This window comes from Panthera uncia (genome assembly GCF_023721935.1).
Source record: "Panthera uncia isolate 11264 chromosome C1 unlocalized genomic scaffold, Puncia_PCG_1.0 HiC_scaffold_4, whole genome shotgun sequence".
Lineage (NCBI taxonomy): Eukaryota > Metazoa > Chordata > Mammalia > Carnivora > Felidae > Panthera > Panthera uncia.
The window spans coordinates 69,845,572-69,871,943 of NW_026057585.1; the positions used below are offsets into that span (position 1 = coordinate 69,845,572).

Sequence of the window (26,372 nt, forward strand, 5' to 3'; positions counted from 1 at the left end):
CTCATTCTTGGTTTAATTTGCGTTTCCTTGATTATTTGTGAAATTGAGGCTTTGGGGGAGATTTTTTTTTTGCTAGGTATATTGGTCGTTTTCCTTTTCATTGAATTTCTCATATCCTTTGCCCATTTTATGTTTGGGTTATACCTCCCTCCCTCTTTCTTTCTTTCTTTCTTTCTTTTAAATGTCTATTTATTTATTTTTGAGAGAGAGAGCACAAACAGGGAAGGGGTAGAGAGAGAGGGAGATAGAATCCCAAACAGACTCCGTGCTGTCAGCATAGAGGCCCATGCTGGGCTCAAACCCACCAATGACCTGAGCCAAAATCAAGAGTCGGATGCTCAACCAACTGAGCCTCCCAGGCATCCCATCTTTTTCTTACTTATACATATACTCTGTATATTCTGTATACTAATCCTTTAGTTATATGGTTACAAGTTTTCCCCCAGTCTGGAGCGCCTGCGTGGCTCAGTTGGTTAAGCTTTATGCCACTGACTTATCAAAGAAAACAGGTTATTTGTCATGTAGAATCTCTGACATCTGTCATGTGTCTGGTTGCTCTCTACTGATGTCACTTAAATTGTTTTTCTTTCCCAGTATTTTCTTATAAATTGTAATTTGGATCTAAATGTTAGCTAGATTCAATTTCAACTTTTTTGGTAATAATGTTTCATATGTGTACTTCTTATTGCATTGTATCCAGCTCTGGAATCAGACATTTAAAAAAGTCCTGATTTTCTTATGTACAGCTTTTTACATGTCAATCATACCTCAACAAAGAGGTTTAAAAAAAAAAAAGCCCTGGTTTCTTTTTGTGGAGAATGATGTTTATATACTGCAGTCTGAGATCTAGGAGAAATAGAAGATTTTAAATTTTAATGTAATTGATTTTTCATTCTTTTCCTTTATGGTTTGTGATTTCTGTCACAATTTAGAAATTCTTCCCTTTATGAGCTTTTTATATGTATATATAAAGTTCATTTATTTACTTATTTTTGAGAGAGAGAGAGCACAAGCAGGTGAGGGAGAGAGAGATGAAACAAAATACCAAGCAGGCTTCATGCCAACAGCGCAGAACCCAGCGCGGGGCTTGAACTCAAAAACCTTATGATCAAAAGTCAGATGCTTAACCACTGAGCCACCCAGGTGGCTTCCCTTCTGAGGTCTTAAAGATACTTTGCTTAAATTTTTAGTTTTGCTTTTCATAGTTTAAGCTCAAATTCACTTAGAATCTCTCCACTTATTTCAGGCTTTTAAAATATATCTCAGTAAAGTTTTATAATTTTCATCATAAAAATCTTATTTATCTTTTGTCAAATTTATTCCTAAATTGTGTTTTCACGTCCTCTCTTTAGTATGTACTTTGTAGATGTACATAATGTATACAACTTAAACAGTTCTGTAAAACTTTGAGTGAAGGATAAAGGTCTCCTGCACTATCCTTCCTCATTCATGATTTTTTTTTTCTAGAATGTTGCCTCATTCATTTCTTTTTTCAGCAAAAATGCGCATTCATGATTTTGCTCTTCAGAAGCAACTACTTTCAGCTCTTTTTCCTTCTGGTAATGTCCTCAGTATTTTTAAGTAACATATTTATACTACTATTTTTTTAGTTTTAGTTCTAGATGATCGATTGAATTTCTACTGTGAAAGATAAGGATGTGGTTCATTTACCAGCCCATCTGCCCTTCTGTGTATACATATACAAACTTCCCCTTTCTTAATCTCCCATATACAGGTATGTCATAATTTTTTATTAAATCAATCATGAGGGTTTATTTAGAGCTTAACCATGCAGTATACTAGTATTATACTTCCTTTTTTAAAAATCAATTTTATTATGATTTATATATGATATAAATATGCCCATTTTTTTTAATTTTTTTTTTTTTAACGTTTATTTATTTTTGAGACAGAGAGAGACAGAGCATGAATGGGGGAGGGTCAGAGAGAGGGAGACACAGAATTGAAACAGGCTCTGGGCTCTGAGCTGTCAGCACAGGGGCCCGATGCGGGGCTCGAACTCACGGACCGCGAGATCGTGACCTGAGCCAAAGTCGGCACTCAACTGACTGAGCCACCCAGGCGCCCCTAAATATGCCTATTTTAAATGTACAGTTCTATAATTTTTCTAAATCAGATTTATTGAGGTATAAATTATAGAGAGTAAAAAATTCACCCTTTTCAGTGTACTGAGTTTTGACAAATGTATTATTGTTGTATAACTACTGCCTGGATCAAGATAAATGGTTCTGTCATCCCTTACAAGTTTTTACTTTTTCTATATGCAATGTTTTGTTTTCTTAGAGTTACCAATTGCCACACTTTCAAAGTTGCTTGGTTTTCTGTGTTTCCATCATTAATTCATCCTCAGACTTTTTTTTTTTTTCATCCTCAGACTTCTAAAAGGAACATATATGTATCAGTATATTTAAACATACCAGTTTTTTGTTTTGTTTTTGTTTTTGTTTCCTTTGAGACAACCCTCTTAGGAGCCATCCATTCTCTCTTCAAATCTCTACTGTTTGCTCTCTAGGCCTGCTGCAGAGCTGTCATCCTGGGACTTTTCACCATCATTCTAGGAATTCCCTTCTCTCTCCTGGGCTGGATACCCTGGTTCCTAGGTCCCATGTTTCCTCTTTGGTTTGCTCCCTCATTTCAAAGGAACTCAACCTTTATTGGCTTCTTAAAGAGAGAGCATGGAAGGTAAATATTTTGAGAACTTGAATGTTTGAAAATGTTTTATTCCATTCCTTACTCTTGAATGATACCTTACTTTTGTATAGATTTCTAGGTTAGAGATAATAGACCTTCAGAATTTTTTGTCCCAAGCCCAAGCAGAGACAGACAGGTTTCCTTGATAACTCTCTATGCTGTCGGTAGACTCCGCCCCCCCCCCCCACCCCAAAGTTTACCCTTCCACTGAGTTTCCATTTATGCAGAGTCTCCGTTCAAACTCCCTACTTCATACCAGCATCCAGCCACATCTTTTGGCCCAATGTAGCCCTTAAAAACCCTAGTTAAGGCAGCCAGGGTTCCTGCTCAGTTTTCACTTCCTTCTTCAGTTCTCGCACTTGGTATTTTCCCTTTCTTTCTTGTAAGTTTGAATACACCTGGAATAATTTTTTGTTGAGTCTTCTCCAAAATTTTTAGGTGTTTGTAACACAATTTTGGGGTCCTTAGCCCACAGTTTTCTAATACCAGAAGCCTCCATGCTAAACACTTAATGTGCATTATTTCATTTAATCCTCCAGCTACTTCTGAGGTGGAAAGAAAGACTATGCATTAAGTACTTTAGTCTCAGTAAATGCATTAAGTAATCAGGGATTAACAGGATGATGTCTGCTAGGTATGGTCAAGTGGCACATGCCTCAGTGGATATTGAATTGTTATTTGAGTGCAGTAGTGAAGTGGATTAGGGACATAGTAAAGAAGAGTGAGAAGAGTACTGTGTGCCCTCTGTAAGACTATCAACAAACACTGCTTGGATCTACTTATTGAAGAAAGACCACTTCTTGAATGTCACTTTTTAATTGAGTTTTGTAAGAAAAGTAGGAATTTGTGCTAGTGGGGTGATACATAGGGATAGATATTCTTAGTGTGAAGGGGATAGAATAACTCCAAGAAAAGCATAAAAATGTTGGTAGATCCTCTACTTTAACAGTTGAAGGAGTATTACAAAGCTGAGATTATGAGGGAATATTTTAGTTTCATGTTGTATGATCTGATGGCCTCACTCAGTGTAAATATACACCTTTAAAACTTTACCTAGGTCTACATATCTTTGAAATATACTAAAAAAGAAAACATATAAATTAAATAACCTAAGTGGTAGTCTTTTTTTCTTTCTGTGTGGCATCCTGAAGTATATACATTTAAGGTTTAATTTGATCTTTTTTTTAGAAATTGGACAACTTGGAAGGGAGGAGAATAGAAGGGCAGATGAAAAGTGAAATGGAGAAGCAGCAGAGACCTGCTTTGCAGTAACAGCTGATTATTCACACAAGATGTCTGTAACCAGTTAAACCCTTTTGAGGCTACTTAAATTTGCTAAAGCTTTATAAATGAGTACATTTGAAAAATTAATTTACTTCAGAACTTTAGTTTCTGTTCTTATAGACGACCCTAAAGTAGGGAGTTAATTTATTAGCTGATTATGAGGGCGTAAATTTTATTTTCTTTGGAGTTACCCAGAATGTTTGCTCTGAAGATCGCAAGGGAGATCTTTCAGGTATACTCTGGATTTCTAATCCCCACAGCCACCTTGAAAGGTAGATTTCTACGGATATCTAATCTCCATACCCACCTTGAAAGGTAGTTGGTATTCTATTTTGCAGTTGAGAAAACTGATACTCAGAGAGCTTAAATAATCTCCCCCAGATCCCACATCTGGTTAGGTGCTGAGCCAGACTAGAACCCAGCCCTGGGTTTTGAGATACTGTACGTTTGTGCATCTCAAATATCCATGCTTTTTTCACTCCTATTGCCTCCAAGAGACAAGCATCAGCAGTCCTTATAATCTACTCTAACTCTAGACCCTTGGCTTCAGAATAAATTATTAGGTAAGTGTTTTGAGAACAGGTTAGTGAGGTATCTTTAGGAGACCTCAGCAAACTACATCTGTAATAGAGTTCTATAGCCTGTGTTTAAAACACTTAACCTTATATTGCAGGTCTCATGGCTTCTCTTAATTTATAGATTGCAGAGTTGATAATTTTCTATTTAATCTAGACAAGAATCTTTCTTTAGCCTAAGGCAAGCCTCATTTGCCCTCTGCCTCAGTTTCACAACCTAGAAAATAAGGATAATGATACCAACACACTAGTTAGAGGTTTAGTTATGTAAATTCTTTGATGTAGAAAAAGGACTATTGTTACATGTCTTATGAAACAGCTGACATGTTACAACAAAGAACAAACTATGCCAATGAAATCCCCATCCTAGGGACAGCTTATTAGAAAGATTGAGCATATGTGCTATTTTTAGATGTTCAAAAACTAAGTACAAGTTGTTTTCAGTTGAGTGTTTGATGTCTTTATCGAATTACAAATCTCTGTCATTCTTTTCTGGAACCTTTCATTTTGCCCAAGGATTTGTTTTTGCCAGATTTCTATCTGCTTGAAAGAATGAGTACAGTTTGGTTAAGGGAAAATCTGAGAACTTGGTCCCAACTTGCTTGAAGTCTTTAAGTGGCAACTTTCCTTCTTGACTGCTTTGGTGGGCTGGGGTTGCATAGGAAGGCCTCAGGATATCCCCAGTGATGCCTTCTTTGAGCCCACTGGTGGAATAATGAAAAGCCCAGGAGCTATGGTGGAAGTAAGTTAAACAAGGACATTTTAAACCTTTTTTTTTTCTGTCCCTAGGAAATCTCAGTGGAGCTTTTCTCTTGACTGTACTAACCTAGTATATATATTCACAAGCTTCATGGAATGAACTAAGGACAGAAACATGATAGCTAGGATTAGGATAGAACACCTAGGCTATCATTACATACTTTCTTTATCTTTGGGTGGTAAGGAGCCATATAGCTTACAACTCTTGGTAGGACCACCTATCCTGCTCTGAATCATAAGGTAACAAAGACTATAGCCTGACTGGTGGAATGGGCTAGTACCATTTGTGGGAAGTCAGTAAGCATTCTGTCCTCATGACCAGGAGTTCATTTGAAGTAGCCTATAGCTATCCATCCTTTTTTCAGCTCTTTTTTTTTTTTTTTTAATGTTTTTAAATTTATTTTTGAGACAGAGAGAGACAGAGCGTGAACAGGGGAGGGGCAGAGAGAGAAGGAGACACAGAATCCGAAGCAGGCTCTAGGCTCTGAGCTGTCAGCACAGATTTCAGCTCTTAATTTAAGCATTGTCTGCTTCAACAAGCCTTTGTTGGCTTTCTAATACTGGATTATGTTTCATTTTTCTGTACTTGCACAGAGAATTAAAATTACCTGTCATATTGTCATCTCCCTGCACTAGACTATGGGACAAGAACTGTTTCTGGGCCTGTCACAGAGAGGATGCTCAATATGTATTTATTGAATGAATGACAGATGGAGGCAAGCTCTATGTAAACATTTGGAACATGTTCCTTACTCCTTTGATACAGACATAGATGTTTATATGAGCCTAAAGATGAGTTTTAGTGATTGCAGATCAGAGGGATCATGGCATTGACTGTTTGGTGTTCATTTTATTTGCATCTGTAAATTTCCATCAAGCCTTAAGTTTGCTGACATGGCTGGTCCTCTACCCCAAGTAGGTTATTCCAGAGGGAGGAATTGTCTTGTCTTGTTTTGTCTTGTCTTATCAAAGAAATATAGTGACATAGTGAAAAGAACATAGGCTTTCACAAATATAGGTAGATCTCGATTCTAATTCTAGTGCCACCATTTATTAGCATATGCTCTTCAATGAGGTTACTATCCCTTCTAAGCTTGCATTTAATTCATCTATAAAATAGTCATATTTTTCATTTATTCACAAATATGTATTGAACACATGCTATATACCAAGCACTATTCTGGATGCTGGAAATACAGTGATAAACCAGATAAACAAGATCCCTGTCCTCATAGAGCTATTCTATAAGGAGAAATATATAATTAGAAAACAAATAATTTCTGGTGATAAAAATGCTAAGAAGAAAAATAAAGCAGGATAAGGGGATAAAGAGTGGCAGTGGAAAGAGAGAGCTCTTTCAGACAGGAGATAGCATTTGAGAAGAAACCCTAATGATATGGGTAGTAAGCCTTAAGGAAGATCTTTCCTTGCAGAGAGAATAGCAAGTGCACATGCCCTGAGTTAGGAATAAATTTAACCTGTTTCAGAAGCAGTAAGAAGACCAATATGACTAGAGCACAGTAATTAAGTAGTAGAATGGTAGTATGGAAGGCCTGAGAGTTATGTGAGGACCAGATCATAAAGGATCTTCTAGATCATAGTAAGAATTTAAAGTTTATATTTTGTTCTATGTTGGGAAACCTTTGGTGGGTTTTGAGTGACATCATCTGATTTATGCTTTTAAAAGATCTCTACAGCTGCTGTATGGAAAGTAAAACTATAATGCAACAGGAATGAATCGGGCGGATCAGTTAGGAGATAGTTGCAATAGTCCAGATGGAAGATAATGCTAAGATGAGAACAGTAGTGGTAGAAGTAGTTGCATTTAAAACATTTTTTAATTATTTTTTTAATGTTTATTTATTTTTGAGAGAGAGACAGAGCATGAACAAGGGAGGAGCAGAGAGAGGGAGAAACAGAATTCGAAGCAGCTCCAGGCTCCCAGCTGTCAGCATAGAGCCTGATGCGGGGCTTGAACTCACGAATCACGAGATCATGACCTGAGCTGAAGTTGGATGCTTAACCGACTGAGCCACCCAGGCACCCTCATTCAAGACATATTTTGAAGGTAGAGTTAACAGGACTTTTTATGGATTGGATATATAGAATGAAGAAAAGAGAGAAATGAAACAATAGCTTCTGGATTTTTTACTTGAACAACTGGAGTGATAGTGATAGTAGTGTGGGAGACTGGAGGAAAAACAAGTTGGCAGTCAAGATAATTTTTGGATGTTGGGCACTTGGGTGGCTCAGTCGGTTAAGTGTCCACTCTTGACTTCAGCTCGAGTCATGATGTCACAGTTCATGGGTTTGAGCCCTGTGTTGGCTCTGCGCTGAGAGTGTGGGATTTTCTCCCTCCTTTCTCTCTGCCCCTTCCCTGTTCATGCTCTCTGTCTCACACACGCATGCTCTCAATAAATAAATTAAAAAAAAATTTTTTTAAGATAATTTTTGGATGTTAATTTGTAACACTGAGTATTAGATGTCTATGTAGAGATATCAAGTAGGCAGTTTTACAATTCAGAATCTCAAAGGAGAGGTCAGGGCTGGACATATAAATCTGGGGATCATCAACAAAGTGAAATCATCTGGGGAGTGTGTGTAGCAAAAGAAGAGAAGAGGGCTAAAGGCTGAGCCTGGTATTTAGAGACCAAGAACCAGAGGAGGAGGAAACAAAGGTGATTAGGAAGGTACAGCCACTGAAGTAAAAAGAAAGATCAGGAAGTTAAGGTATCATGGAAGCTGTGTGAGGAAAGTGAATCAAAGAGAGAGTGATCAGTTGTGCCAGATATTGCTATGGAAAGTTGAGTAAGATGAGAACCAAGAATTTATCATTGGATTTGGCAACATGGATTCATTGATGACTTAAACTCTTGCTGGAATAGTAGGGACAAAAACCAGATTAGACAGAAGAGGTGAGGGATTAAGAAATGGGATATGTTAGGGCACCTGGCTGGCTCAGTCAATGGAACATGTGACTCTTGAATGTGGGATTGTGAGTTCCAGCCCCACATTGGGTGTAGACATTACTTTAAAAATAAACAAAAAAGAAAATGGGAGATGGTAAGACAGCTGTTTTGTTTTTTTTTTTACGTTTATTTATTTTTGATTATTAACTGATTCTGTTCATGAATTTCTTAGACTGGCTCTCTAATTTTCTTATCTTTTCTTTCATATTTTCAATACGTTTATCTTTTTTCCTCAAGTTTTATATATGGATGGAGCATGTCAACTGTGAGCTTCACTTTATAGGGTGATATGGTGATAGGGTTGGGCTCTTTTTTTGGTGGATCTCTTATATCTCTATTTTCAGGGTTTTTTCTCTTGGATTACTCAGATTCCCTGGAGAAAACTGTTATCCTGCCTGAAAAGTAAAGACCTGGCTGCTGGCATTCCAGGAAATGAGTTGGGGTCAGGGCTAGGGAGGATGTCTCAGAATCCTGTATGCATTTTTTTTTTTTTAATGTTTATTTTTGAGAGAGAGAGAGACAGAGTGCGAGCAGGGGAGGGGCAGAGAGAGAGGGAGACACAGAATCCGAAGCAGGCTCCAGGCTCTGAGCTGTCAGCACAGGGCCTGATTCGGGGCTCAAACTCATGAACCATGAAATCATGACCTGAGCCGAAATCGGATGCTTGACCAACTGAGCCATCCAGGCACCCCTGTATGCATTCTTTTTTAAGTCCCCTTTTTTTCAGTAAGATGCATCCTCTCTTCCTATCCCAACTGTGATTGTGCTTTCCCAGTCTAGATATCTTCTATTTTACTCTCTTCAGCCCTCTGCCAGTGTGACACATGTGCAGTAGCTGGATTGCACTGAGTGGAAAAGAGATCTTTCAACCAGCATTCTTTATTTTAATTCCTCCCTCCCCTGCTTTTTATCCATATCAGTTCCTCAGCCTTTTGGAGAATCTGGTGTAAGTTGAGTTTGTTCTCAGTTTTCCTATGATTAACATGGTCATTTTTTTTTTTATTTTTTTTTTTTACATTTATTTATTTTTGATAGAGACAGAGCGCAAGTGGGGGAGGGGCAGAGAGAGAAGGAGACACAGAATCTGAAGCAGGCTCCAGGCTCCGAGCTGTCAGCACAGAGCCCAACGTGGGGCTTGAACTCACAAACCGTGAGATCATGACCTGAGCCGAAGTCGGATGCTTAACTGACTGAGCCACCCAGGTGCCCAACATGGTCATTTTTTTAATGTTGTCTCCTTTCCCATTCTTCTTAGGTTTGTGGGTTTAGGACCATTTTAAAAATCCTTTGTTATTTCAGTGATGTTTTGAGAAGGGCGAATACAGTTGTATGCCTTCAATCTGCTATCTTAAAACTTCTATAATAACTAAGGAGAAAGGGTGACAGGGAGTTCCGTAGCTGACTGCAACAAGGAGGAGTAGATGATTTCATCTGTTGTCATGCATTTCAAATGAGTATAGGTCATGGAGTGAGAGAAATGGCCTGAACATGATTGAGTGAAGAGTTCACCTTCTTCACCTTCTGGACTCTTTGATTGGAAGACAGTGTGAAGAACAGAGAAAATGTCCTGAGCAGTTTCTTTGATGCTGTTAAAATTTAGAAACTTAGAATTAGAAAATATTTACAGGGGCAGCTGGGTGGCTCAGTCAGTTAAGCATCTCACTTCAGCTCAGGTCATGATCTCACGGTTTGTGATTTCAAGCCCCGTGTCTTACTCTCTGCTGACAGCTCAGAGCCTAAAGCCTGCTTCGGATTCTAGGTCTCCCTCTCTCTCTGCCCCTCCCCCACTCATTCTCTGTCTCCCTCTTTCTCAAAATAAGTAGACATTAAAAAAAAGTAAAGAAAAAAAATATTTATAAAGGGGGCACCTAGGTGGCTCAGTCAGTTAAGTGTCCAACTGCAGCTCAGGTCATGATCTTGCAGTTTGTGAGTTCGAGCCCCATGTCAGGCTTTGTTTTGGCAGCTCAGAGCCTGGAGCCTGCTTTGGATTCTGTGTCTCCCTCTCTCTCTCTGCCTCTCCCTTGCTCGTGCTCTATCTCTCTCTCTCAAAAATAAATAAACGTTTTTAAAAAAAAGAAAAAATTATTTATAAAGAAATATATTCTCGGGGCACCTGGGTGTTTTAGTCGGTTGAGGATCTATCTGACTCTTGATTTCAGCTCAGGTCATGATCTCACTGTGAGTTCGAACCCTGCATCAGTCTCTGCACTAACAGTGTGGAGCCTGCTTGGGATTCTCCCCCTCCCTCCCTCCCTTTCTCTCTTTCTCCCCCTACCCTGTCTACACTCTCTCTCTCAAAATAAATAAATAAACATTAAAAAAACCAAAAAGGCATGTGGGGGCACCTGGATGGCTCAGTCGGTTAAGTGTCCAACTCTTGATTTTGGCTCTGGTAGTGATCTCACGGTCCTTGAGTTCGAGCCCCACATCGGGCTCTGCGCTGACAGAGCTTCGGATTCTTTCTCTTCCTCTCTCTCTCTCTGCCCCTCCCCTGCTCATGCTCTGTTTCTCTCTCAAAAGAAATGAATAAAAATTAAAAAAAATATTTTTTAAAAGGCATATGGATAGTAATTATTCTCTTCTAAAAAAAAAAAAAAAAAAGAATAGCTTGACCCTTGTAATCATACAATTTTATGCCATAAGGGACTTCAGAGATGGTACAGCCCTCTCATCTAATAGATCAAGAAACTGAGACCCATAGAGGGAGTGGCCCATTCAAAGTCACATGTGAAATTAATAAGAAAAGAAAACCTGCCTAATGTTAAGAGTTGCTTTTTGAGAATGCTTTTAGTTTCTTTTTTTTTTTTTAAATGTTAGTTGTCTTTTTCTCATATTATGATAAACTTCCCTTTATCACAGTCCCTGACTACCCTCTGTGACCCTCTCCCAAGCTTTCTTTTTTTTTTTTTTTTTTTTTTTAATTTTTTTTTTTTTCCAACTTTTTAAATTTATTTTTGGGACAGAGAGAGACAGAGCATGAACGGGGGAGGGGCAGAGAGAGAGGGAGACACAGAATCGGAAACAGGCTCCAGGCTCCGAGCCTTCAGCCCAGAGCCTGACGCGGGGCTCGAACTCACGGACCGCGAGATCGTGACCTGGCTGAAGTCGGACGCTTAACCGACTGCGCCACCCAGGCGCCCCCCTCTCCCAAGCTTTCTGGCTTCCAAGTAAACCGGACAATATTTCTACATATTTTATACTTCAGGACAAAATTAAAATTCAAGTTACAGATAGAAAATATGTAATGTAATTGTTTTGTTTTCAATTTTTTTTTTTAACATTTATTTATTTATGAGAGACAGAGAGAGACAGAGCATGAGCAGGAGAGGGGCAGAGAGAAAGGGAGACACAGAATCCAAAGCATACTCCAGGCTCTGAGCTGTCAGCACAGAGCCTGACGGGCTCGAACTCATGGACTGCGAGATTATGACCTGAGCCAAAGTCAGAGGCTTAACCAACTGAGCCACCCAGGAGCCCTTAGAAAAAATGTAATGTAATTGTTAAGAGCATGTTTCATAGTCTTGAAACGGGGCAATTATATTTTTATTCTGTGGACTATTTGTGTCTAACTGAAGAAAAAGAATTGAATTATTTAAAATAAATTCAGAGTAACAAATTCTTTCAAAGTGAAGGTTTGATTTGAGAGAACAAAAAAGCCATGTAATGTCCACACATTTGGCGATTAAGATTAAATTGCAGATACTTAAAATGCAGATACCAACAATTTCTGCATTTTCATAAACAACCTCTATGTCTTAAATGTTACAAACTGAGTGACAATAAATAAATATTTTGCCTCAAAAAAATTCTGGAAGAGAAGTGATTAGCGTTTAACTCATTTAATAATGTCAGCAATTAACAGATTCTCAGTTACTTCTTAGCTTCACACAGGAAAGATGAGTAAAATTCTTCTATTTGTTTGTAACCTGAAGAGGAGAACTTCTTTAGGAAGGTAATGTTGAGTCTCCATTTTAAAATTATAAATCTAGCATATCCCCTCCAGCCATACCCTCCAGGACAGCTGCATCTGGTAAGTTTTCAGACATTTCTGTTTTTTTCCTTTTTGGGAGCAACAGGTTTATTTCCTACCTTGTTGCTTTAGGGGGCTGCCAAGTTACCATTTTGGCCCCTGTCCTGTGAACGGTCACAGTCTCTTACAAAGGGGGCTCTCAGCTTTGTCAGAAAGTATGCTGTTTCTAAACACCTAAAATTGGATGTTTTCTTCTTTGAGTCAGTTTAACAAGGAGAAGGAGGTAACAGGAAGAGTGCTAATAACATTTACAGATGCTTGTTCCCCAGCACTAGGTTAAACTCTGGTGACACAAAGATAAAAGAGCTCCTTATGAAACTCAAAGTCTAGGGGCACCTGGGTGGCTCAGTCGGTTAAGTGTCTGACTTTGGCTCAGTTCATGATCTGGCAGTTCGTGGGTTCAAGCCCCGCGTTGGGGTTCTGTGCTGACAGCTCAGAGCATGGAGCCTGCTTCAGATTCTGTCTCTCTCTCAAGAATAAATAAACATTAGAAATTTTTTTTTAAGTTGAAGCTAAAATCCATAGATAATTCAATATGGGTGCAGTCATTCAAGAATAAAGGACTCCAGGGGCACCTAGGTGGCTCAGTCAGTTAAGCATCCAACTTCAGCTCAGTTCATGATCTCATGTCTCATGAGTTCGAGTCCTGCATTGGGCTCTGTGCTGACAGCTCAGAGCCTGGAGCCTGCTTCAGATTCTGTGTCTCCCTCTCCCTCTGCCCCTCCCCTGCTCGCACTCTGTCTCTCTCTATCTCTCTTTCAACATTTTAAAAATTTAAAACAAAAAAAATAGGGGCATCTGGGCGGCTCAATCGGTTAAGTATCTGACTTCGGCTCAGGTCATGACCTCATGGTTCATATGTTGGAGCTTCTGGCTCTGTGCTGACCGCTCAGAGCCTGGAGCCTGCTTTGGATTCTGTGTCTCCCTCTCTCTCTCTGCCCCTCCCCTGCTCACACTCTGTCTGTCTGTCTCTTTCTCTCTCTCAAAAATAAATAAACATTTTTAAAAATTTTTTTAATTAAAAAAAAAAGAAAGTCTAGATGGGAAAAAAACCCGTTTAATCCAATTTAGTTATTTAAGGTCTGTAATGGAAGAGAAAAGACTTCATTTCTAGCTGAGATAATATATTGGGTACTGTCTTTTATAATAACTGTGACAGGACCTGCAACTTGATGGATGAATGTGTGGTGGGATGGGAAAAGAGAATGGGGAATGCATTTTTGGCAGTTTACTCCAGCAAGTTAACATTAGCTATGTGGTAGGGGAATTGTGGCAGAGAAGGCTGAATTAGGTAGGTGGAGTCATATTTGAAAGACCTTTAGTGTCATACTAAGGAACTTAAACTCAATCTTACAAAGCAGTGATATTCTAAATGGGGTGATCTCAAAGCCGGGGGTGTGTAGGATGGAGTACCAGAGGAAGATATTAGAATAGAATCTCTAGTTCTTTTAATTTTATCTCTTCACTTAAAAAAATATCAATTTTTGTATATGTTGTCTGAAGAGCATGTTATATCACTTATAGTGATTCGTGTATTTTTAAATAAATTTTAAAAGTAAGTGGGAATAGGGGCACCTGAGTGGTTCAGTTGGTTAAGTGTCAGGCTTCGGCTCAGGTCATGATCTCACGGTTCATGGGTTCAAGCCCCGTGTCAGGCTCTGTGCTGACAGCTTAGAGCCTGGAGCCTGCTTCAGATTCTGTGTCTCCCTCTTTTGCCGCCCCTCCCCCACTCACGCTCTGTCTGTCTCTCTCTCTCAAAAACGTTAAAAAAAAATTCTTTTTTGGGCGGCTGGGTGGCTCAGCCAGTTGAGCGTCCGACTTCGGCTCAGGTCATGATCTCACAATTCATGAGTTCGAGCCCCGCATCGGGCTCTATGCTGACATCTCAGAGCCTAGAGCCTGCTTCGGATTCTGCGTCTCCCTCTCTCTGCCCCTTCCCTGCTCACGCTCTGTCTCTGTCTCAAAAATAAATAAACATTAAAAAAAATAAGAATAATAAAATAAATGAATAAAAATTCTTTAAAGTAAGTGGGAATAGTTGAATAAATGTTCAACTTTTTTTTTTTTTTTTAATGTTTGGAGAACATTATTTTAGGCTGTCTTTAAGCAGGGAAATGAAATAAGTAGTGGAAATTGAAGTGTGGGTTAGAATAGGGGAAAACTGGAATGAGAGAGACCAGCTAAGAGACTGGAAGAATACTTTGAGACCTAAACTAAGGTAGTGCAGTGGAGATAAAAGAAAAGGACTTGGTGACCAGTAACATGTTGGGGTAGGGGACTGGGCAGGAAAGAGAGAGGAATTCATTCCTAGATTATGGCCAGATTTCTCACTTCAGATCCTGGTGGTGGTGACATTATGATTAAGCTAAGGAACACAGGAAGGATGTTTAGCTCTAAGCCTAAGGATTATCACATTTCTTACAGACTGAGTTGGTCATTACTTCCTGCACCTAATGCCCCAGACTCATTAAAAACAAAATGGCAGTTGGCCCTTTGCCTTGCACTTTGGGAACTGCAGACTGGGAGTGTTTTCCAAACATTTTCAACGGAAATCAAGCATGGTGAGGTCTCCATTGCAGTTAGACATTGGTGTTTATTAAAACACCAAACTACTCTTGACGGTTGGATTGGGATTGGACCACATAGGAAATGTAAATTGTAACCATTCATAGTAGCACCAAGTAGCTGAATTCATTAGTTCCATATGGGCAGGGGTGGAGTACAGGGTGGTGATTTGGATCATAGCCATTGTTTGTGGAAGTGCTGGCTGGGTAAAAGCGAGGTTACCTTGCCTTTACGGGTTTTCTTCCAGTGGAATAAGTGTTTTTCTCTCTCCATGCCATAGGAAATTGTTTGCCAGATTGTGTTATTTATAACAATCTGTCATGGAGCAGCTGCCAGGAAAAGAAGAAAGGCTATTCCCAGTAGCTCTTACCACCTCCCACCATACCGCTACCACCTCACACACATATATACGGTTTTCTGATTTAACTTTTGTTTTTTTCTTCTAGTTTTACTCAGTGGTTTTGGCTTGATTGAAAATGTTCTTGTAATGAGAGATTTCTGAGCCTTGCCATGGCTTTGTAATTGGGTTTTCTGAGCTTAATTTGTTTGCTTTAGCCAAAACTAACTGGCAGCAGTTGGAATTTTGAATTCCTGGAGGTCTTGAGTTCTCCCCAAACACTAACATGCTGTTTTCACCTTCCCTTAAAGACCTTGTATGTTTCCATACAGTTTGTCAAAACTGGACACATTTGCGATCCTTTAGAGCCGTGCTTTTTGCACTTGACATTGCCCTAACTCCTGTAAAGGAACAGACTTGGGATAAAGGGATACTGAGGACTATTAGAACAGTGAGTAGGGAGGTCTGAGGAGATTCCATTTGGTCTCTGCAAAAGAAGAGGCTTACTGTTGGCGTTAGAAAAGAACTGGTTACCTGAAACACAAAGCAGCGGAGGCTTGGTGTGTCCAGGGAACTTTTCAAGTTAATTGCATTTCAGATATACAGTTCCTTCACAGTCCAAACAGTCTATGTTTATTCATGGCTTGTGGTCACACGTGATCAGAAATGCCTCTGGCTCTTAACAGTTTCTCTGCTTTTTCTCTCTGGGTTCCAGTTAGTAGAAGAATATTTGCATTTCTAGAATGGGCTTTACATTTTTAGAATAAAAATCAAACAACAGTTATTTATTTTCTATTATAGCTTTTATAAAAATGTGAAGAGAAATAGGTGGTAGTATGAAGATACAAGGATGATTGTTTTCCTTTTAGACTTTTGTTTCTTTTTCCAGGATTTCCAGCTTTGGAAACAACGTACATTGATCAAAGAGCAAAGACTTCCCTTTGGAAGTGGTGGAGTTGCAAAGAGGATGGGAATGTGTTTGGTTTGAGTGAGTTTTAGATGGAGCGTTTTCTGGGGACAGAGGCAGGAGAGGGCCTGACGGAGTAGCACCTCCATCTGTATCCCAAGCCCTGCCCTTTCTGACTGACGCCTCTCTTTTCACACTGAGAGCAGATGGCAACCAAACAGTGGGGGGAGGGGTCTGTTTCTTGTGCTCCTTGGGGATTTTGCATTCAGCTTAGCAAAAAGTCATCTAAAAGCAAAGAGAAAAATGAAGCAGTAGACTGTTCACATTGACCCAGGACTTGTTTGGCATTCACTACACTGACAGATTTATTTTTGGCAAATATTCAATGATAACCGCACTTATTTTCCAAGATGACATTGTCACCACTTCAGAGGCATTTGCATTGGGATCATTTTCTTCACTTTGGAGTACACTTGATAATTAAATTTATTGTAGAACAGTCAGCTTGCAAAAATCAGCCATCTTATTAGAGAAAGAAGTTCTTTTTTCTCAGTAAACTGTCATTTTCATTATAATGAAATGGGACTTCTGTACTGCTGTCCTGACATGTCTTTAATAATAGCCCATGTTCCCTGCCTTCCTATGCATTGTTACAAGAAGTAGGGTTCTGTATGCTATCTCTTCCTGAGCTTTCATATACATAGGCTGATTTGCTAATATTTGGTGGTTCCTAGATGGTGAGGTTAGGAATTTTTTTTCCTAAAAAAAATTTTTTTTTTTTAGCTCCGTTAAAATCCAGAAGGAACTAAGATAGCTTTAAACAAAAGAGTAAAAAAATCCAAATTTGAACTTCTTAACTTGAAGAGGCTCTCAAAAGGAATTGTTTGGGCTATAAATAATAAGTTATATGTGTAGAAAAAGAAATGATGGTTCTTGTATTTCAAGAAGTAAGCCAAGGCCTCAGTCAGTTAAGTGTCTGACTTCGGCTCAGGTCTTGATCTCAGTTTGTGAGTTCGAGCCCCAAATCGGGCTCTTTGCTGATGGCTCGGAGCCTGGAGCCTGCTTCAGATTCTGTCTCCTTCTCTCTCTGCCCCTCCCCGACTTGTGCTCTGTCTCTCAAAAATAAACAAATGTAAAAAAAAAAAAAAAAAAAAAAAAAAAAAATATTAAAAGAACCAAGCCAAGGCATTCTTATAGTTGAGCCTCAATTTCTTTTTTTTTTTTAATATGGAATTTATTGTCAAATTAGTTTCCATACAACACCCAGTGCTCATCCCAACAGGTGCCCTCCTCAATACCCATCACCAACCCCCCCCCCCCCCCCCCCCGTCAACCCTCAGTTTCTTCTCAGTTTTTAAGAGTCTCTTATGTTTTGCTTCCTCCTGAGCCTCAATTTCTGAGGAAACATGACTTTTTACTGTAGTAGAATGTGAGTTGAAATCATCCATTTTTCCCACCCAAAGCAGGAATCTTGATTTTAAATTAAAATCTCAGAAGAGTAGGAACCACGTACAAGAATGTCCATGTAGATACTTATTTTATTTATTCTTAAACCAGGAATAATTTAGTTCAGTGTTTTTCAGACTTTTTAAAATAGCAAAACCTGTTTTCCAAGCCAAAGCTTGTACAGAAGCCTATCTAAGAAAATAAAATTAATAAAAGAGGAGTTTCCCTGGTTGACTCAGAAAGGGCAGTAGGAATCAGGCTTTACTTCAGGCCCCCCTCAGAAACTGCAGGTGTGCTATTGAGAAACATTTGTGTAGTTAATTTAAATTGCAATTTAAGGAATTCATTTTTCCATTGATTGTTTTGGGACTTCTGTTTTCTGCACTTATGATAAAGTGTAGTAGCAGAATGTATAGGTAGCAATTTGTTAAAAATATATTAAGTAGCCTTTCTTAGCCACTCACTTTAACACTTCCTAGTACACTCTTTCAGAGTAGGGCCTGGGTGAGCATAGAGTAAGTGCTCAATAAATGTTAGGTAAGTGGGGCGCCTTGGTGGCTCAGTCGGTTGAGTGTCCGACTTTGGCTCAGGTCATGATCTCATGGTTCGTGGGTTCGGGCCCCCGCATCAGGCTCTGTGCTGACAGCTCAGAGCTTGGAGCCTGCTTCAGATTCTGTCTCTCTCTCTTTCTACCCCTCCCCTGTTCACACTTTGTCTCTCTCTCTCAAAAATAAATAAATATTAAAAAATAATAAAAAAATAAATGTTAGGTAAGTGAATTGTTGCAAGTGATAATCCAGTTTCTGCTTGAGCACTTCTAATGATGGGAAATTCATTGCCTTACAAAATTACTCTTTTTGACTAGCTCTGATTGACAGATATAAGTTAATATGGAAACTAAAATACTTTTCTTCATGTGTTTCCTCTTTGTTCTTAGTTTTGCTCTTGGGCTATTTAGGTAAAATTTGGTTCTTCCTTAAGACTGCCAGGTATTGGGGTGCCTGGGTGGCTCAGTTGGTTAAGCATCAGACTTCAGCTCAAGTCACGATCTCACGGTTCATGGGTTCGAGGCCTCTGTCAGGCTCTGTGCTGACCTCTCAGAGCCTGGAGCCTGCTTCAGATTCTGTGTCTCCCTCTCTGCCCCTTCCCTGCTTGCACTCTCTCTCTCAAAAATAAACATTAAGAAAAAAAAAAGAAAAGACTGCCAGGTATTTAAAGAATGCTTTTAGGGGCACCTGGGTGGCTCAGTTGGTTAAGTGTCAGGCTTCAGCTCAGGTCATGATCTCACGGTTCGTGGGTTCAAGCCCTGCATCAGGCTCTATGCTGACAGCTTGGAGCCTGGAGCCTGCTTTGGATTCTGTGTCTCCCTCTCTCTCTCTGCCCCTCCCCCACTCTCTCTCTGCCCCTCCCCCACTCTCTCTCTCTCTCTCAAAACTAAATAAACATTAGGAAATAACGTGGTTTTTTTTTTTTATTTTTTTTTCAACGTTTTTTATTTATTTTTGGGACAGAGAGAGACAGAGCATGAACGGGGGAGGGGCAGAGAGAGAGGGAGACACAGAATCGGAAACAGGCTCCAGGCTCTGAGCCATCAGCCCAGAGCCCGACGCGGGGCTCGAACTCACAGACCGCGAGATCGTGACCTGGCTGAAGTCGGACGCTTAACCGACTGCGCCACCCAGGCACCCCTAGGAAATAACGTTTTTAATAAAGAATGCTTTTATCTCTTTCTTTCTTAATCCCACCCCATAATCCTTGTCCTGCCCACTGTCTCCCCTACAGTCTTTTCCCTATTAAACAGCTTCTCTTCTTTCACTATTATGTTTCTAGCTCTTTCACCACTTTGATCATCTTCTTATTGATGCTTTTTTAGTTTATCAAGTGTACTCCTAAAATATGATACTCCAGTTGATATCTAGTACCCATAGTGTTGGGTACTAGACAGACCAAAATTTAGAAGTATCTAAGATCTAAGTTTAGATGTTTTGGGTGCCTAATACTGTGGACTAGAAACTCCCTTAAATTGGTTTTCAAACTACCAAAGCTATGTTTCTTCAAACACTATTCACTAGTATAGATTATTTATTTATATAAATAGTCATTACAAGTTGTTAGATCTTAGTTACCTAACTACTATAAACCTGTTTCTTTGTCTGTAAAGTACAAATGCTAATAGTGCTTACTGCATAGTGTTATAAAGATTGGGAATGCATGCAAAGTTACCATGATTCCTGGCCAATAGTACACACTCAGTGAACGTTAATTACTATTATTCGTTATTATTGTAATTAATCTGAATTACCAGACTTGCAACCAGAATACCCACCACATGAGAAAATCTTTTTTTTACTTCATTGATTTATTCATTCATTCATCAAATAATTACTAAATGCCTATTATGTGCCAGACACTGTGGTAGTTAGTTCTCATATTTCTTATCCATAAAAATGAGAACTAATAATATTAATAATAATCCCACACCATGGTGTTATTATAAGAATTAAATGAGTGCTTTTATACATACCTGAGGTTGTATTGTAATTATTTACTATTTACATTGGTTTCCTTGAGAGATGGGACTTATGTTATATTCACCCTTTTATTTTCTAGTACTATAGCAAAGTGACTGTTTCATAGTATTTTATAACCATATGGAATCATCAGACTATGTGAAAATGTTTTTCAAACTGTAAAGGGATATATAAATTTATGATCATTAATTATACATTCATGGAAATAGACAATGTGGTGGTTTTCAGACTCTGTTCCTTAGAGCCCAGGATTCCAGTGGACCCTCAGATTCAGCAGCCATAAGGCTCACCCAAGGAGAGGCAGATATTCAGTTAGAACAGCCTATTTATGTTACTTACTCTGCTGCTATTAAAAAAGTTTGAAAACAAGTGTCCAGTTTGTGTGTGCTTCTAAGCCATTGTAAGTTTATCCTGTGATGATTATTGTGATCCATTGCCTTTTGTGATTTTGACTTTCCCCTTCTCCATTTGACAGACAGATGTTCTAGTCCTGAGCTGTGATCTCATAACAGATGTTGCCTTACACGAAGTTGTAGACCTGTTCAGAGCTCATGATGCATCCCTTGCGATGTTAATGAGAAAAGGCCAAGATGGCTTAGAACAAGTTCCAGGTCAAAAGGGGAAAAAAAAAACAGGTAAGGAGACTGGAGTTTGGTTTATTTGTATGTTAGGTTTTTATAATTATTATTGTCATTCATGTTTTCACTTAAGAAACATTTATTGAAAATTTAAAGGATGTGTTCAATTTGGGGCATCTGGCAAGCTCTATTGGTAGAGCATGTGACTCTTGATCTCAGGGTTATGAGTTCAAGCCCCATGTTGGAAGGAAGGAAGGAAGGAAGGAAAGGAGGAAGGAAGGGAGGAAGGAAAAGAAAGGAAAGGAAAGAAGAAAGAAAGAAAGAAAGAAGGAAAGAAAGAAAGAAAGAGAAAAATTGACTGATTCATTTATTGAGAGCTGATTGCACTGCAGGCACTGTGCTAGGGGTTGATGACATAAAGTCAGAAAAGACAGTTCCTGACTTGAAGAGGCTTAGAACTATTGATTAGATTCTGTAAAGTCCAGAGGATTTGTGTGCAGAGAGGAGCACTCAGAATTATTTGCATTGTGTTTAAGGCTCAAATAATTGAATGCATATATCTAAGAAACAAAAAATCTAATTTAAGATCAAATATTAAAAAAATAGTTAAACTAGGGATACCTGGATGACTTGGTTGAGCATCCAACTCTTGATTTTGGCTCAGGTCATGATCCCAGGGTCATGGGATTGAGCCCATGTCAGGCACTGCACTGAGCATGGAACCTGCTTAAGACTGTCTCTCCCTCTCCCTCTCCCTCTCCCTCTCTCCCCTGCTTGCATTCTCCCTCTCCCTCTCCCTCTCCCTCTCCCTCTCCCTCTCCCTCCCTCTCAAATAAAAAATAGAATAATTTTAGGGGCACCTGGGTGGCTCAGTCAGTTAAGCATCCGACTTCGGCTCAGGTCATAATCTCACGGTTGGTGAGTTCGAGCCCCATGTCGGGCTCTGTGCTGACAGCTCAGAGCCTGGAGCCTGCTTCAGATTCTGTGTCTCCCTCTCTCTCTGCCCCTCCCCCACTCGTACTCTGTCTCTCTCTGCCTCTCAAAAATAAAGAAATGTAATAAGAAAAAAAATTTAAAAAAAAAAACAATTTTGATGCTTAAATTGTCACACCTTGGCCATTGAAAGTTTATTTAAGGTGACTCCTCTCTTTGAAAACGTATGATGTACACTGATAACCTACTTTTTAGCTGAAGTGTAATTACAGAAGACAGGGAAGCAGGGAATAGGACTGGAGAGGATACAGAGATCAGACTAAAGAGTTTGGACTTTATCCTCAAAACAGTGGGGAGTTGGGGTACCTGGGTGGTTCAGTTGGTTGAGCATCCGACTTTGGCTCAGGTCATGATCTCACAGTTCATGAGTTTAAGCCCCATATCGGGCTCAGTCTGTTGAACGTCCAACTCTTGATTTCAGCTCAGGTCATGATCCCATGGTTCATGGGTTGCAGCCCCACCTCAGGCTCTACGCTGACTGTGCAGAGCCTGCTTGGGATTCTCTTTCTCCCTCTCTCTCTCTCTCTGCCCCTCTCTGCACATGCTCTCTCTCTCTCTCTCTCTCAAAATAAATAAACTAATAAACAAATTAACATTTAAAAAAAAGAACATCTTAGAAAAAAAAACAGTGGGGAGTTGTTGAGGAATTTTATTGTATGTGCTGCTGAAGTGAGCACAAGTTGTTGAGGAATTTTAAACGAGAATGTCTGATCAGATTTGTGTTATAGAAAGATTTTCTATTCTTAGTATGAAATTTTGAATTTCTCTGTATCTGTATTTTATTATATTTGAAAGCTGAGTTTCACCTAAATAACTGAGTTTTAAATTCCTCCTGTGGAAGGGCCCCTGGCTGGCTCAGTCAATTACGCATTCGACTTTGGCTTGGGTCATGTTCTCATGGTTTGTGGGTTCAAGCCCCACATGGGCTCTCTGCTGTCAGCACAGAGCCCACTTTGGATCCTCTGTCCCTTCTCTCTCTGCCCCTCCCCCACTCGTGCTCACACACACTCTCACGCTCTTCCAAAAATAAATAAACACTAAAAATAATAATACAAAAAATAAATTCCTCCTGTGGAATGCTATGCATTTCAATGATAAGAATTTTTTTTTTAAAGAACCCTAATATTCTCAAATTGTATATTTGGTCTGCCTCTTAGCTGTTATTATGTGCCAGAATAGGCTACAGTCCCCTTTTTCCCAGATATTGTTTAATAGAGTGGATCCGGTAGGTCCAAGTTTCCCAAATGGTGTTCTTACCAACTTACAAGAAAATGACTAATGGCTAGATGTTTCAGCAGCCATCTTTCCCCCTCTTGCCACTTCTTTCCCAGAAGATTTGTAGATGGTAGATTCTGAGGAGGGCAAGATCAAATTCATGTTTGGATTTTTGGGACTTTTTTTTTCCTTACTCCAGGTCTTTACACATGTTGTTCTCTGCCCAAAATCCTCGCCATCCCCTCTCCCCACAACACACGTACTCTAAATTTAGCTTAGCCTTCAAGTTCTTTTCTGAGAGGGGCCTTTCTTGACCCTCTAATATGAAACCATACTCCTTTGTTTGTCTAAATATGGTAGCCCTGCTGTCTTATTTACTCTCTCCTATACTCAACTGTATGCTCTGTAAGAGCTGGGATCATTATATTCTATTTTGTTCATTTTGTCCCCAGCACTTGGCCTAGTTATGGCCCATAGCAGTCAATAGATGTTATCGAATGGTTGAGGAGCCTGCCTGTAAAGGCAATTCTTATTGTCCCCCACCCAGTAAGAGAAATTAGATTCAACTTTTATTTAGTCCATCCAGTTCACTGTAGTATTTCTTAAACTCCTCCCCACTTCTCAGAGTTATTATATAGCCTTGGTCCAGGCTAGATTCAATAAATATCAGTGTGCTTGAGAATCACACAAATGAAAGCTGTCACTTGGCTGTCACCTCTCAATCAGCTTAGCTCCCTCTGCACTAACAAATGTTGGCAGGCCTTCTGAGCCTGTTTGTTTTTTTGGTTTTTTTTTTTTGTTTTTTTTTTGCTTCAGCTTTCTTTATTTCTCAAAGCTGAACTGTTAGAAAACTCTCTGCTTGGGTTTCTGCTTTATCTCTTTTCTCTTCTCAATCCCCAACTCCCCCACTCTTTCTAATTATATTTAACAGAACTGACTTGAAATCCCAGCATATTGAAAATCGAAATTGTTGGGGCGCCTGAATGGCTCGGTCGGTTGAGCGGCCGACTTTGGCTCGGGTCATGATCTCGCGGTCCGTGAGTTTGAGCCCCGCGTCAGACTCTGTGCTGACAGCTCAGAGCCTGGAGCCTGTTTCAGATTCTGTGTCTCCCTCTCTCTGACCCTCCCCTGTTCATGCTCTGTCTCTCCCTGTCTCAAAAATAAATAAATGTTAAAAAATAAAAAATAAAAAAAAAAGAAAATCAAAATTGTTGTGATTGAAGAAACAGCATGCAGAAGTAGGTTCAAATATGCTAGAATTTATAAGTCACAGTGTACAATAATAGGAGCATATGTAAAATACAGGGAGCAATTTAATGCCCCAGTTACAGGGAAATATATTTAAAAACATGGTATTTGAAAAGAAGGAGGAACAACTTACTAATATGCAGACAGGCTACTTGGAATGAGATCCCTGACTTATAAATGCATTAAGTTTTGATATAGTCATTGAATTTAGAACATACTATATGTAAAGTTTATGCTAAGCCTCATATGGGAAACAAAGATAAGATTTGCTCTCAAACTAAAATCTAGTGAATTGCTGAAACTAATATTACACTATATCTTCACTAACTGGAATTTAAATAAAAACTTGAAACAATGAAATAAAATAAAATCCATTGAACAGGGCTAGGTAGTTTTGTTATTTACCAAGTTTTATATCCATGAATGGCCTACCAGCATTTTGTGGATAGTTGCTTAATATCAGTCACATCAGTGGTAAGTGGTAGAATCAGAACTTGAACCCATGCTTTCTGACTCCATAGCCTGGGCTTTCTTTTTCTTTCTTTTTTGAATTTAGTTTTTGTTTTTATCAAAGTTTTATATGCTCATAATTTAAAGACTGATGGAATTATCCAAGTTATATTATAATAAATAGCAGTCGTTAGCCCTGTCTATTCTCACCTTACTCAGAGGCAGCCACTTTCAACATTTTTAGCTAACTTTTTTTCACATTTAATTCCACATCTCCAAATAACGTGGTTTTTTGTTTTTTGGGTTTTTTTTTTTTGCTGTGTCTTCGTATTTTTAGTTTTAGGAATTATTTACTTATTTCCTACTATGGGACTTAAAGCTGTAGTTCTGTTTTACCGTACCCTCTACCCCCACCACACACATGTAAACTTCTAGTCTCCCCATTTTTTACAGTATTTATTAACTGAATATTTAATGTTTACTATAACTGTTTAAATGGTATTCACAGCTGAACCTTGTATATGATTAATTTTCTCCTTCCTCCTTTTATTTTTCTAAAAATTGTCTTGTTTTTTCATTTGCTTATTTTTCTGTGTATTTATTACTAATTCAACATCAGCCTCAGTTGTGTGAATTCCTCTCATTACTTTCCAACACATTCAGTGTTCTCTCAGTTTCAGATTCTTGAAGATAATCTCTCTTAGAGCTTTTCTGGATTAGTTGTTCTGCTGTGAAACTACCATTTTAGGTTCACCCTTCACTGTCATATTTTGAAAGTCATTATTTTCCTCTTTCCCAGTTTATTTCTTTTATTTATTTATTTTGAGAGAGAGAGAGAACAAGGGGAGAGAGACAGAGGATCTGAAGTGGGCTCTGTGCTGACAGCAGAGAGCCCAATGTGGGGCTCAGTCTCACGAACTGTGAGATCATGGCCTGAGCCAAAGTCAGACACTTAACTAGCTGAGCCACCCAGGCGCCCCTTATTTTATTTTTTCCTCTTTTCTTAGCTTATACTCACTCTTTTGTGGAACATATCCTCTTGTAGCCTCCTGAGATGAGGTTTGTGAAAAATAAATTTTTGAGCTTTTGCATGTCTTTATTCTGTCCTCATAGTTGTTTGATATTTTGGCTGGGTATAATCTTCTCTTGAAATCATGTTTCCTCAAAATGTTGAAGGTATTATTTCACTGTCTTCTAGCTTTTCTATTAAGTCTAACACCATTCTGATTCTTCATTCTCTGCATGAAACCTTCCCACCCACCCACCCCAACCTTCTGGGAAGCTTATACAATCTTTTTGTTTCCAAAATTATAAAATTTCACACTGATTATCCTCAGTATGGTCTAATATCATCCCGTGTTAGATGATAACGGGCCTTTCGATCTGAATATTCAAGTCTTCAATTCTGAAAAATTTCTGAAACTAATCTCTTTTTTTTAACACACCACCAAACTCAAAATTTAAAATAACTTCTGTCAATGTGATCTCCACGTGTCCCCAACTCATTATTGTCCCTATCTAAGGTACCCTTGCTGAATCCTGTGTTTATTATTTTTCTTTTTTTTCTTTCTTTTTCATATAGTTATATCTCAGCTTTTTGTATTCCTAAAAGATATATGTATATATTTTACTTATTCTGATTTTATACAAAAGATAGCATGTATTCATTCAATTTATTCAATGTAATCCCTATCAAAATTGTAGTGTTGGGGCACCTGAGTGGCTCAGTCAATTGTATCCAGCTCTTGGTTTTGGCTCAGATCATGATGTCAC

At 39.0% G+C, this 26,372-nt stretch overlaps 1 protein-coding gene across 2 annotated transcripts in view; it reads left to right on the plus strand.

Moving 5' to 3' along the window:
- The window catches only part of EIF2B3 (eukaryotic translation initiation factor 2B subunit gamma), a 122,439-nt gene that overhangs the window by 15,705 nt on the left and 80,362 nt on the right, over positions 1 to 26,372 (plus strand). For both annotated transcript variants that reach the window (XM_049618640.1, XM_049618641.1), the window contains exon 4: positions 20,591 to 20,750. In XM_049618640.1, the coding sequence (XP_049474597.1) occupies positions 20,591 to 20,750 (160 nt within the window). The remainder of the gene's footprint in view (positions 1 to 20,590; positions 20,751 to 26,372) is intronic.